Here is a 12681-nt window from a genome sequence, read left to right as displayed (position 1 = left end):
CAACTAATTTTCATCAATACTTACTTAGATTCCTTCCCTATCTTTCACATCCTGACTTTTAGTAAACTATAGCCGCTTCTACTAAACAAGCAATTCTCTTTAATAGCAAAGTTTCAATGATACTAAACAAATCTTGTTATATTTTGTAGGACCTCCTGTAACAAAGAAGGCCACAAACCCAAGCAGTAAAGTCACTATTTAAAAGACAAGTAAATTGCATAACAAGTTTTGCATGCGTTCTCTCTTTGTGAAAGTGTAAAGACTTCAACCATAGCTACAATCTAACCTGCTCTCTTTTAACTCGTTCACAGGTCATATCAACATCAAGATCAATGATAATAGCGCACCAACAAAACCACAAGTCCAATAAACAAAGCATGATTAGTTCCTTCAAGAACATCAAAGTTCTTAGCCACATTAAATGATTGCATGATGTAATCTACAAAACCGTCTCATTATACTACCACAATCATACACTTCCATGTCACGTTTCTAAAGCTCCATGTAACCTACACCTTTCTTCGAGCTCCTCTCAAAAAGTTACAAATTTCCTCTTTTTCCTTTAATTAATTTAATTTTCCAACTTAAAAAGATTATTGGAAAAAAAAGAAGAGTCTTTCAAATTTCATAAAAACCTCAATTCTATTCTTTCCTCTAGGGGCGGTGCTCTCGGCACCCAGTGCCCTTGTTCATGAAACCACTCTGTGTTATTTTCTTGGAATAAAAATGTGAAGTCGTCTACATCCGTGTTGACGATACAGAATCATGACGGAAGTCTTTCAAGATGATGGGATTTTCGGGTGTCTTTCATCTGGGCTTTCTTCTTCATCATAGCGGGAAATCGCCATTTTTGTATCACAGAACTATGAATTTACTTCTGGTCTTCCAGGAGATTCAATTTTTTCCAGAATTGGACCCGTTTGATCTCGTAATTGGTGCAACTCTCAGTCGACCGTTAGCAACTATACCCAGCTCGGGATTCGACTTTCAAGTGTAGTATGCGAAATGTACCCAGCTCGGGATTTCACTTTTAAGTGTCGTTTGCGAAGTTGTGGGAACAGAATTGCACGAGAGTCGCAAAAGAGAAAAACTCTACGTTCTAGGCAGAGGCCTTGTATACCTCTTTTTTTTCTGAGGTTGTGAAGGTAGGCGTCTGTTATCAATTGATATGACTTCGATTGCCAGGGTCTCTGTTAATAGTGAATCGCATAGTTCGTTCGAAGATTTCAGCAAAATGTTGAAGTCAGAACGATTGAATGAGGCATTCGACGCCTTGGACGTCATGCACAAGCTCGGAATGCCAATATCACAGCAGACCACCCAGAGTCTTCTCCAGAGACTTACTAAGAAGAAAGATGTGCTGGCTGGCAGACGAATGCATTCCCTGATGGTCAGCAGTGGACTTGATCCAGTGGCTGTTTTGGGGGACCACCTTATTGGACTATTTGCCTCTTGCGGTAGTTTGGTAGAGGCAGACTTGATTTTTTGCAGGGTTGCAATACCGACTGTCGATACATGGCAGGCAATCATTTCAGCGCACAGCACACATGGAAAACATGAGAAGGCCGTTGAATTGTATCGTAAAATGCAACAAGGGGGTATAATGGCAAACAAATGCATATTCCTAAGCATCGTAAGAGCCTGTGGCAGGATGGGAGCAATAGGGCAGGCGAAGCTGGTACATAAAGAGATAATCAGAAGTAGACTTGGAACAGATGTGGTGATAGGGAGCAGCCTTGTTGACATGTACGCCAAGTGTGGATGCCTTGAAGAGGCACGCAAAGTGTTGGACGAATTACCAAGTCCAGACGCTGTATCATGGGGTGCAATGATTTCAGCGTATGTCCAGCATGGTCATGCTGTTCTTGGTCTCCAACTTTTTCAAAAAATGCAGCAGCAAAGTGTAAAGCCAAATGAAGTCACACTTCTGAGCATATTGAAAGCATGCAGCATTGTAGGAGCCTTAGAGCAGGGTAAGCTAGTGCATGTGCAGGTTATGAGAAGTGGACTTGAATCGGGTGTAATGGTTGCAAATAATCTCATTGACATGTACGCCAAATGTGGAAGCCTTAAGGAGGCACACACACTGTTTGACAATTTGACCAGTAGAGATGCTATCACATGGGGTATGCTGATTGCAGGATATTCCCTCCATGAACATGGGCTTTGTGCTATTGAGCTTTTTGAGAAAATGCAGCTTGAAGGTGTTAAGATGAACAAAGTTGTGTACTTAGGCACCTTGAAAGCATGTGGCAGCATAGGAGCCTCAGATCATGGCAGAGTAGTACATGATCAGATCATGAGAAGTGGATTTGGTTCAGACATGGCTATTGGAAACACTCTGGTTGATACGTATGCCAAATGTGGGTGCTTGGAGGAGGCTCACAAGGTTTTTGATCATTTGCAGAATCGAGACGTGGTGTCGTGGGGAGCAATTATTTCTGGATATGCCCAACGTGGGCTTGGTTTCATCTCTCTTGAACTTTTTCGAACAATGCAACATGAAAGCATAAGTCCTAATAAGTTCATTTTCCCTTGCATCTTGAAAGCTTGTTGCAGTGTTGGAGCCATATGGCATGGCAAGTTAATACACACTCTGATAATGACGAGAGATGGACTAGGTTCAGACCTTGCTGTTGGGAATGCCCTTGTTGACATGTATGCCAAATGTAGCAGCATGGAGGAAGCACAAAAAGTGTTTGATAACTTGCCCATCAGAAACATTGTATCATGGGGTGCAATTATTGCAGGGTATGCCCGACATGAAAAGGGTGTTTGTGCTCTTGAATGTTTCGAGAGAATGCAGGAGGAGGGCATTAAGCCAAACAAAGTCACCTTTTTGAGCACTTTAAAAGCATGTGGCATTGTAGGGGTCTTGGTCTGGAGCAAGCAGATACATAACGAAATTATCAAAAGTGGATTCGAATCAGATCTGGTCATTGCAAACACTGTTGTTGACATGTATTCCAAATGTGGGAATCTGGAGGCAGCACGCAGAGTGTTTGACAAAATACAAAATCGTGATGTCGTATCATGGGCTGTGATGATTTCAGGTTATGCTCAAAATGACCTTGATCTTCGTGCTCTTGAACTGTTTGAGAGGATGCAAAAGGAGGGCCTGAAGCCAAACGAATTTATATTCTCATGCATTTTGAAAGCATGTGCCAGCATAGGAGCCTTAGGACATGGTAAACTGATACATGATCAGATCTCGGAAGCTGGACTGGGGTCAGACATGGTTGTTGGAGGTGCCCTTGTCGACATGTATGCCAAATGTGGGAGCCTGGAGGAGGGACGCAAAGTTTTCGATGGATTAGTGAATCGAAATGAGGTGGCATGGGGTGTAATAATTGCAGGATATACCCAGAATGGCCATTGTTTTGTTGCACTTGAGCTTTTCAAGGAAATGCAACAAAGTGGCATGAAGCCAGATAAAGCCACATTATTGTGCATTCTCAAAGCTTGTGGAAGTGTAGGAGCGTTACATCAGGGCCGGATGATACATGACCTCATTATTAGGAGTGAATTTGATATAGATGTTGTACTTGGGAGCTCCCTTGTTGACATGTATGCAAAATGTGGGAGTCTAGGGGCGGCTCGCAAACTGTTTGATGGGTCACCTGATGCAGACATTGTATTATGGGGTGCAATGATTGCGGGATATGCCCAGCATGGGCTTAGTCTTCCTGCATTTGAACTTTTTCAGAGAATGCAGCAAAATAGTTTAAAGCCTAACAACGTCATATATTTGTGTGTCTTGAAGGCCTGTTGCAGCATTGGAGCCATAGAGCAGGGCAAGTTGATACATGGTCAGATTACAAACATTGGGCTTGAATCAGACATGGTTGTGGGAAACGCTCTTGTTGACATGTATGCAAAATGTGGCAATATGGTAGAGGCACAGAAAGTGTTTAATGAGTTGCTCAGTCGAGATGTTGTGTCGTGGAGTGCAATGATCACTGGGTATTCCCAGCATGGGCAAGGTCTCCCTGCTCTTGAACTTTTTGAGAAAATGCAACAGGAAAATATGGATCCAAGCAAAGCCACATTTCTGTGTATTTTACAAGCATGTGGTAGCATAGGTGCTCTGAGGCAAGGTAGGCTGATACATGACCTAGTGATGAGGAGAAGCCTTGAATCAGACATGGTTGTTGGGAACACCCTGGTTGACATGTACGCCAAATGCGGATGCCTGGAGGAAGCATGGAAAGTGTTTGATCATTTGCAGAGTCCAGATGTAGTGTCATGGAGCGTAATGATTGCAGGATATGCCCAGAATGGCAACTGCAGTCAGGCTGGGCTATGCCTTGACAGCATGCAGCTACAAGGCTTGAGACCGCATGGCATGATCTATGCCAGTATTATCTCAGCCTGCAGTCATGCAGGCCAAGTTGAGACAGGCTATGATCACTTCATGTCAATGGTGGCCGAACATGGCATCACACCCAGTATTGAGCACTGCAATTGTATGGTTGATCTTCTTGGGCGTGCAGGACACTTAAAGCAGGCAGAACAGTTCCTTCATACCATGCCCATCCCGCCTGATATTGTTGGCTGGATGTCTCTTCTAGCTTCCTGTAGAACATATGGAAATGTGGAGGTAGCACGGCGATGTTTTGATCAAATTGTCAGACTTGATCCAAACACAGCAGCTGGATATATGCTAATGTCTAATGTATATGCTGATGCTCGCATGTGGGACAATGTCCAGAAAGTGCGAGACCTGAGAAGAAGTAGTAGTGCCTGGAGGAAGCCTGGGAGGGCCTGGATTGAAGTTGACAGTGATACTTCTGAGTTCACGGTGGGAGACAAAAACCATCCACAGTTCAACAAGATCAATACCTGTTTAGATAGACTAAGAAGTTTAATGAAGGAGGCAGGATATGTGCCACATGTAGAAGTAGCATTGGAGCAGATGACTAATGAGGATGAAGATGTAACCTCTAGTCTTCTCACTAGGCCTGAGTCACTAAATAGATTTACCTCAGAAAATCTTCTAGTTTGTCCTAAGCTGCAGAATGCTGGGAAAATTCCTTCCACTTTTGTAAGGCCGAATTGTTCACCCAGTAATACACAGTCTTTGTACCTTTCAGGGTGGGTTGCATTCTTTTGATGATTATCCTTGGTAGTTGCATATATGGTTGGCTAAAAGAATAATCATCTATGAATGTGAATTGCTTTTGCTCCACTTGGATTTCGAAATGAAATTCACTCGACAACGCTAGATAGTAGAAGGCTTGAGGACTGTGATCTGAAGGGTATGATTCAAGCCAGAAATTTCTCAAAACAATAATAGGTTTACAACTAGTGCCTACTTTAGGGTGCTTCTAAAAAAAGCTGGGATGCCAATCTGTGTAGTTCATGGACGTTATTGCCTGAGGGGCATTGGGAGTGGGAATTGTGTGGGGTCAAAGTTGTCAATATTTTCATGCTCTGTAAGAATAAACCAAACCTACTATTCACTACCTTGAAAGATTCCTGTTGAACCTATTTTGGGTTATACCATTGAGAACTCATAAAGATGGGACTAGCCTCAAATAATAACAATGCAAACAGGTAAAAGCTATAATTCCAAGATTGTTAAGGACAATCCCCAAGGAGCCAACCTTTCAGCAAGCCTTGTTTCTTGTGGGGGGACAAGCTGATTATATTCCTTTAAATTGAAGGTCATTACTTAAAGCCATCCATTTCCTTCCTCATTAGGATCCCTAAACTCTTTGGGCTGCTGTAATGAATATAGATAAGCTACTATTTCTTCTGGTCTGTTCATTGAGGATGACTACCCTTTTTCTAAAGTCACTGCTTATTGTTGTATAGCCATAGCTTCTGCTGTAAAGATATACTAGGTTGCAAAAGAAATGCTATGGCCAGTCGTCTTTTGCTCCAAAAAAGCTGGTGGGCTGGGGATTAGAGCGGCGTGCATAGCACTTCTCTTGGTGATTGCATAACACCAAGCATGGAGGTTAGACACATAGATGAAATCCATAGTGAACGAGTCCCTTCCTAGGGACGTAGAGGAGATCTGGGCTCTTTTCCTCTGTCATATTTGACCTTCTGATAGAGTGAGGCATTTCTCCATGTACTTATGGACATCTCGACAAAGATTCATCCAGAAGAAGGATCTTTCAATGGCATCTTTCCTCTATGTCCCGCATAAAGTCGTAATGAGAATGAGCCTGGCCTGGTCGGATGGCTGTCCATATACTGGAAAAATCAGCATTATCCCCATATCAATCCTTCATGGCTGTTAAGTCCTCGTGATGGATTATGGAGACCTTGGAGATATGAGTATAGGGGATAAGGCACCAGCTATAACATTAGCTTTTCCAGGATTTCAGGTCTGGTAGTCAGTCTTGACAATGAACTCATTGACCATCAAATAATGTTTCCCAGAGTTTGAGAGCATTACCACGGCTACCGATTATTTCTCATAACCATCATAATGCAGCTCCAAATATTTAAATCTAAGGCACACACGCTAGCATAGAGCTCTCAAAATTCTAAAAAACTTTTCCCATGTGCTAGAGTTAGGTGATAATGATTCACTCGATTAATCGTCTTGGAACCATATTCACTAAAACTCGCATATAATAAGGCTCTCAAGTGCACTTGTTATGGCTACGGTCTTTGTATGACCAAGAATGAGTTTCTATACAATTCCCAAGCCTCTGTATGTTCTAACCGGTCAAAAAGGTGTCCACTTGGACTATCCCCTACTCGTGATGATGTCCCACTCCACTCAAACATGAGAGCCCTCTTTGAACTGAACCTGATGAACCAGGTCATATAGAGTCCTGTAAAAAACGACACCTCCACAGAAATCAGGAGCACGTGCACAAAACACATAAATGTAGCAAGCGAAATAAAGAAATATATGTTAAAATACATCATTTTGCATATTTTGAGTGTATATGTAACCTTTATAGATGGGTGACTCCAATGATGTTGCAATTTGAAGACTTTGAAATCTCAACCGAAGCCTCAAGCTGACAAATGTAACAAAAGATCAGAGATGCTTTTGGCAACAAATGCCTACATCGAAAAAGTAATATATTCCATTCAAAACAACGAATTACCAAAGCACAATCATCACATCAGAGAGCTATCTCCATCCCAATCCTCCACCAAAAAACAATTACATCAGAGGTGGAGAGGTAAATCTCAATCCGTAACTTCCCAAAGCTCACATGAGGCAGGAGACAGGTCAATCCCAATACTCACTGCAGTTAATGAAGAGCTCAAAAAGGCTGCTCCTGATTGTTACCTTGCCCCAACAGGTCACACAGGAAACCCTCGGGAACTTGCATTGTAGGGGACCTTCTTTCCTCCCGTATGATGTGTCAGAAACAATGCGAGGCAGCAAACAGTGATGTGCTTTCCTCCAGCATGTAATACACGCATGGCAGAAACCATTTTGAGGGAGTAAATAGTGAAAACCATGCTAAAAAAGAACCACTGAAACACTTAATGAGAGAAAAAACGGGTCGAGATCCGTTATCCTGCACTGGATGCGGTAGAAAAAGAGGCAACTCCAATCAAATAAGTGAAACGAAGCTCAACCTAGTAGCATCACTGCTGCACGCAAAGGATCTGGCTCACAAACTTGCTGCCCCAAACAGGCTCCCTCCCAAAGAATCCTTCTCTGATCCAACGATTGATCGGAGTGGCAGTGTGCCCTCCATTCTCGGCAGCCTAGGGCCAATTGGCAGCCCCCCCCCCCCCCCTTTTCCCCTTTTCTTGAGTACAAGTAGGGCAGAAGAGGGGGATGTCAAGCAGCAGGTCTATGCCGAGCAAGTAGATGTGCGCAAAGGAGAGAGAGGGAATGACTTCCCACCACGTCCTCATCAGGACACTTTCATGGATGGCCTGGCTCTTTCAGAACACTTTGACAACCTGAAGGATTTGTAAACAGATAAAATTAACCTGGGAGCTACTTCATAGTAGGATACCCTATTGTAAACGTGATCTTTTGCTTTTGATTTGATGAGCCCACAGGGAGTCCGATTTGGAGCCCAATCATAACAGTTCTCCACTATCTTTTCGATGCTCCCATTGTTTCCTTATCTGTGCTTTTAGGCATCCACATTCAGCACCACTATTTAAGTTGTGTGATTTGCAATGACTCTGGTCTGGCATCACTTTTGCTTCCTGACATGCTCAAAGAATGTAGACCCCATAGCAAAGAGCAAGAATGCCTTGCACCCACTGATAATTTCGATTAAATTACAATCCCTGATAAACGGTGCCCACAAAAATATATATTACCCTTTAGGGTCATGGAATCAACATATCTTACCTGTGGTGTGTCAGTCTGTATGCACTCAACAGGACTTTATGACTCAGTCAGTGAATTGGGAAGCCTGAAGGCCATGACCAGAGCTTCAGTGTGTCCACACACGGTATCTCTGCTGTACTCTTCAAAGTTAGAAATGATCACTAAAGTCCAAATCTGGCACATGTCCACTATCCTTCATCAATTTATTGAATCTAGTCAAATTTGTTTCTGGGTGGGCTTTTTCCCCCACGATGAACTCATGCACAAAGCTGCCAATTTCAATGCAGGCTTTGCCAGGCCTTTTCCATGCACCAGCATCTTTCCTGAGCTCTTGTACTTGGTAGACATCCTCAAACATCTGAGCATGAGCATATATATTTGACATGATCATATATCCAGCAGCAGCATTGGGATCCAGTTGAACAATCCGATCAAAGCATTGTCTGCCTACCTCAACGTTCCCATAAATTTTGCAGGCCGTTAGTAAAGACATCCACCCAACAATGTCAATTTGGACTGGCATACTGTTGAGAAATTGTGCTGCCTCTTTCAAGCGTCCTGCACGGCCAAACAGGTCAATCATGCAGTTAACGTGCTCTACATCAGGTCTAATACCATAGTTTTCTTTCATCGTCTTAAAATAGTGCTGACCTTCCTCAACTAGGCCAGCATGACTGCAAGCCGAGAGAATACTGAGATATATAACAGAGTGCGCCTTGAAGCCCCCTTCTTCCATCTCCTTAAGAAACTTCACAGCAAGCCTGTAGTTGCCATTCTGGGAATACCCTTCGATCATTGCACCCCACACCACCACATCTGGATTGGGCAGAATATCAAACACTCTCCGTGCCTCGTCAAGGTTCCCACTTTTGGCATACATGTCAATAAGGGTGCTCCCAATAACTACATCTGTATCAAATCCACTTTTGGTTATATTATCGTGGATGAGCTTGCTCTGCTCTAAGGCTCCAACACTACAGCATGCTTTCAAAATGGATAAAAATATTACTCTATTTGGCCTTACCCCTTCCTGTTGCATTTCCTCGAAGAGTTCTAGTCCAGAAACACCATCACCATGCTCAACATATGCTGCAATCATTGCACCCCAAATCCCAACATCATGAATTGGCATCCAATCAAATACTGTGTGCGCTTCATCCAAGCTACCGCATTTGGCATACATGTCAATGAGTGCGCTCCCAACAACCACGTCTGATTCAACTCCACTAGCCATTACCCCTTTATGTGCCAACCTACCCTGACTCACGGCCCCTATGCTCCCACATGCTTTCAAGATGCATAAAAACACAACTTTATCAGGATTTATGCCTCCCTGTTGCATTTTGTCAAAGAGATCAAGTGCTAAAACACCGTGATGATGCTGAACGTACCCTGCAATCATCACCCCCCATGACACTACATCTCGGTTTGGCAAATCATCAAATAATTTGCGTGCTTCATTAAGACTTGCACATTTACAATACATGTCTATAAGGGTATTACTGATGGTAACATCTGATTGAAGTTCACTTTTGAGAATCTGGTCATGAATAAGCTTGGCCTGCCCTAATTCTCCACTGCTGCCGCACGCCTTCAAGCTGCACAGAAATATGACCTTATCTGGCTTGAAGCCCTCCTTTTGCATCCTGTGAAAAAGTTCAAGAGCCATATGACCATGGCCATGTTGTGCATATCCCGCAATCATTACGCCCCATGAAACAAGATCTCGATTTTCAAACTCATTGAAAACTTTCCGGGCCTCCTCCAGGCACCCACATTTCACATACATGTCTACAAGCATGCTGCCAACTACTGCATCTATTTCAAGTCCACCTTTGAACATTTGATTGTGTATCAATTTGCCCTGTTCTAAGGATCCCGTGCTGCCACATGCCTTTAAGCTGCACAAAAATAAGCTTTTGGTAGGTTCTATGCCCCCTTGTTGCATCTTCTCATATAGTTTCAGAGCAGAAAGATCATGTCCTTGATCAGCATACCCAGAAATAATGGCACTCCATAACACTGCGTTTCTGATGGGCATCTTGTCAAATACATTCTGTGCTCCCTCCAGGCTCCCACATCTGGCATACATGTCCACAAGGGTGCTCCCAATGGTTAAATCTACCTCGAGTCCACTTTTAATGAGTTGGTCATGTATGAACTTACCTGACTTTATGAGTCCTAAATTACCACACAGTTTCAAAATGCAGGCATGTATGGCTTTACTTGGCTTGATGCCCTCCTGCTGCATTTTCTCAAAAAGTTCTAGAGCTGTAAGACCATGGCCATGCTGGGCATATCCACTAATCATTGTACCCCATGACACCACATCACAAGCCATCAAGCCATCAAACACATTACGTGCCTCATTAAGGCTCTCACATTTGCCATATAAGTCAACAAGACTATTCCCGATTGCCACATCTACTTCCAGTCCATTTTTTATGATCTGTGCATGTATTAATTTTCCTTGTACTAATCCCTCTATGCTGCCACATGCTCTCAGTATACACAAGAACCTGACCTTGTCTGGTTTTATGCCCTCCTGTTGCATTTTCTCAAAAAGTTGGAGGGCCAGAAGTCCGTGACCATGCTGGGAATATCCTGAGATCATTGCACCCCATGATACCACATCCCGATTTGGCAGCCCATCAAAAATTCTTTGTGCCTCCTCCAGGTGTCCATATTTGGCATACATGTCAATGAGGGTGCTCCCTACAATCACATCTGATTTGAGTCCTCTGGTAAGGATCTGGTCATATATGAGGTTGATGGATCCTACGCAACCACATGCTCTCAAGATGCACGTAAATATGAACCTATTTGGTGAAATGCCCTCATATTGCATTTGATTGTACAATTCGAGCGCCCTGTCACTTTCACCACAGTTGGCATGTGCTGAAATTATTGCATGCCATGTATATACACTCGGTTTTGCTACCTTGCAAAATACAATATTTGCTTCCCATAGGCTCCCACATGAGGCAAATGTACGAATAAGATTGTCCCCTAAAGTAGGGACGGAGTCAAGCCCATTGGTGACCATCAGGGAATGCACACGTCTGCCTGCTGTTAGATCTTTTTTTCTAGTGGATCCTTGCAGAAGACAGGAAATCTCATCCCCTGGCACTAGCATCCCTTGCCTGTAAATCAAGTCCAGTGTGTGAAGGGCGTCGTCCAAGAGTTCCAACTTCAACCTTTTGTTTGGATCCCTAGTGTACTTCAAAGTGCCACCAATACCAGCCGCCATGCCAATTTAAGCAATAAAAGGAGAAAAAGACATCCATAATTGTGAAAGGGTCGTCACAAAAACCATTGGCTTTTTCTCTCTGTTAGAACGTGGCGTTCCTCGACGTTCCCACCAGAATACGCGTCAGCCTGCCACCCTGCGACGGAGTTTGCTTCTACCCAGGAAGAATGCGGCAAAGCAACAATCCAAACTCTCTCGTACTCCGGATATTTCGGAAGTTCCTGGCACCACTTCACATCCGCTCCATGTGAGAGACTACAACAATTGCAGCATCGTATAATGCCGCCTTTTAATAAAACCATCGGCTGTGCAAACAGTTGTCGGTCTACAGGGGCGGGATTTTCCACCATAATGATTATATTTTGCTAGCTAGTGCTGCAAAACGCGTTTCTCGTTTCTGGACATCCTTTGCGCTTGCGATGCAATCGAGCGACCTCGTGAAGGAGACATCGATTTGTAGTCGACGTTGTCATAAGCTTTCTGAACACTAGAATTTTGATAATTTAGTCGTCATCCTTCTACTTCAGATGTTTTTGAAGGCAACTATAACAAGTTGAACGATGCTCACAAGCATAGACTCAAACGATTGTCAAGATGAATGGATGATGCTACAAAAGCTCGAAATAGGAAGCCGAATAGGCTTGCCCGAGATCAAAAAGCAAAAAATAATACCTCAAAAAATAATACCTGAGATAATGAAGTCTAAGAGAGAGAGAAAGAAGAGAAAAAGGTGGAGGATTTAAAGGGAAAGAAATAGCAAGTGGGTAGTTGGACCAATCATAAAATTGAAGACTTTCACAAAACGCAAAATTCCTAATTTTGCTTCTTACACATTGGGCCTTCAATTAGACCTAGCCAGGGGCCGAAAAGGAAGAGGAAAAGGTGGAGATCACATGCGCACAACCAATGACAAACAAGATGAATTTCATTCATGTGGCCTATCTATAGAGAGAGAGAGAGAGAGAGAGAGAGATGGGAGGATTTTAAGGGATACAATTATCAAGTGCAACTTAGCCCAATCATAAAGAGATGGGAGTTGAGAAAGAGAGAGAGGAAGCAAAAGAAAGAGAGAGAGAGAGAGAGAGGTGGGGGGGAGGGAGAAAAGGATGGGAAGCATATAGCAACAAAAAGAGAGAGAAGAAGGAGAAGAAGAGAG

The 12681-nt window shown here is 43.2% G+C and overlaps 2 protein-coding genes across 2 annotated transcripts; one reads left to right on the top strand and one right to left on the bottom strand.

The window, feature by feature from the left end:
* The first annotated feature begins 720 nt into the window (after positions 1 to 720).
* LOC147883496 (pentatricopeptide repeat-containing protein At3g53360, mitochondrial-like) lies at positions 721 to 5113 on the top strand. Its single transcript, XM_087399501.1, has one exon. It carries the CDS (start codon positions 1169 to 1171, stop codon positions 5111 to 5113), a length of 3945 nt encoding a protein of 1314 aa, XP_087255627.1. The 5' UTR covers positions 721 to 1168.
* Positions 5114 to 6900: 1787 nt separating this feature from the next.
* On the bottom strand, positions 6901 to 12085 carry LOC147883495 (pentatricopeptide repeat-containing protein At5g27110-like). The gene is made up of 2 exons (XM_087399987.1): positions 7265 to 12085; positions 6901 to 6986 (listed from the first exon to the last, which is right to left on the bottom strand). Exon 1 carries the CDS (start codon positions 11523 to 11525, stop codon positions 8424 to 8426), a length of 3102 nt encoding a protein of 1033 aa, XP_087256113.1. The 5' UTR covers positions 11526 to 12085; the 3' UTR covers positions 6901 to 6986; positions 7265 to 8423.
* Positions 12086 to 12681: the final 596 nt, after the last annotated feature.

This window comes from Dipteris shenzhenensis, chromosome 28, assembly GCF_047967505.1.
Source record: "Dipteris shenzhenensis isolate YYH24624 ecotype China chromosome 28, Dip_SZ_1.0, whole genome shotgun sequence".
In the NCBI taxonomy this organism is placed as follows: Eukaryota; Viridiplantae; Streptophyta; class Polypodiopsida; order Gleicheniales; family Dipteridaceae; genus Dipteris; species Dipteris shenzhenensis.
This window is presented reverse-complemented; position numbering and strand designations above follow the sequence as displayed.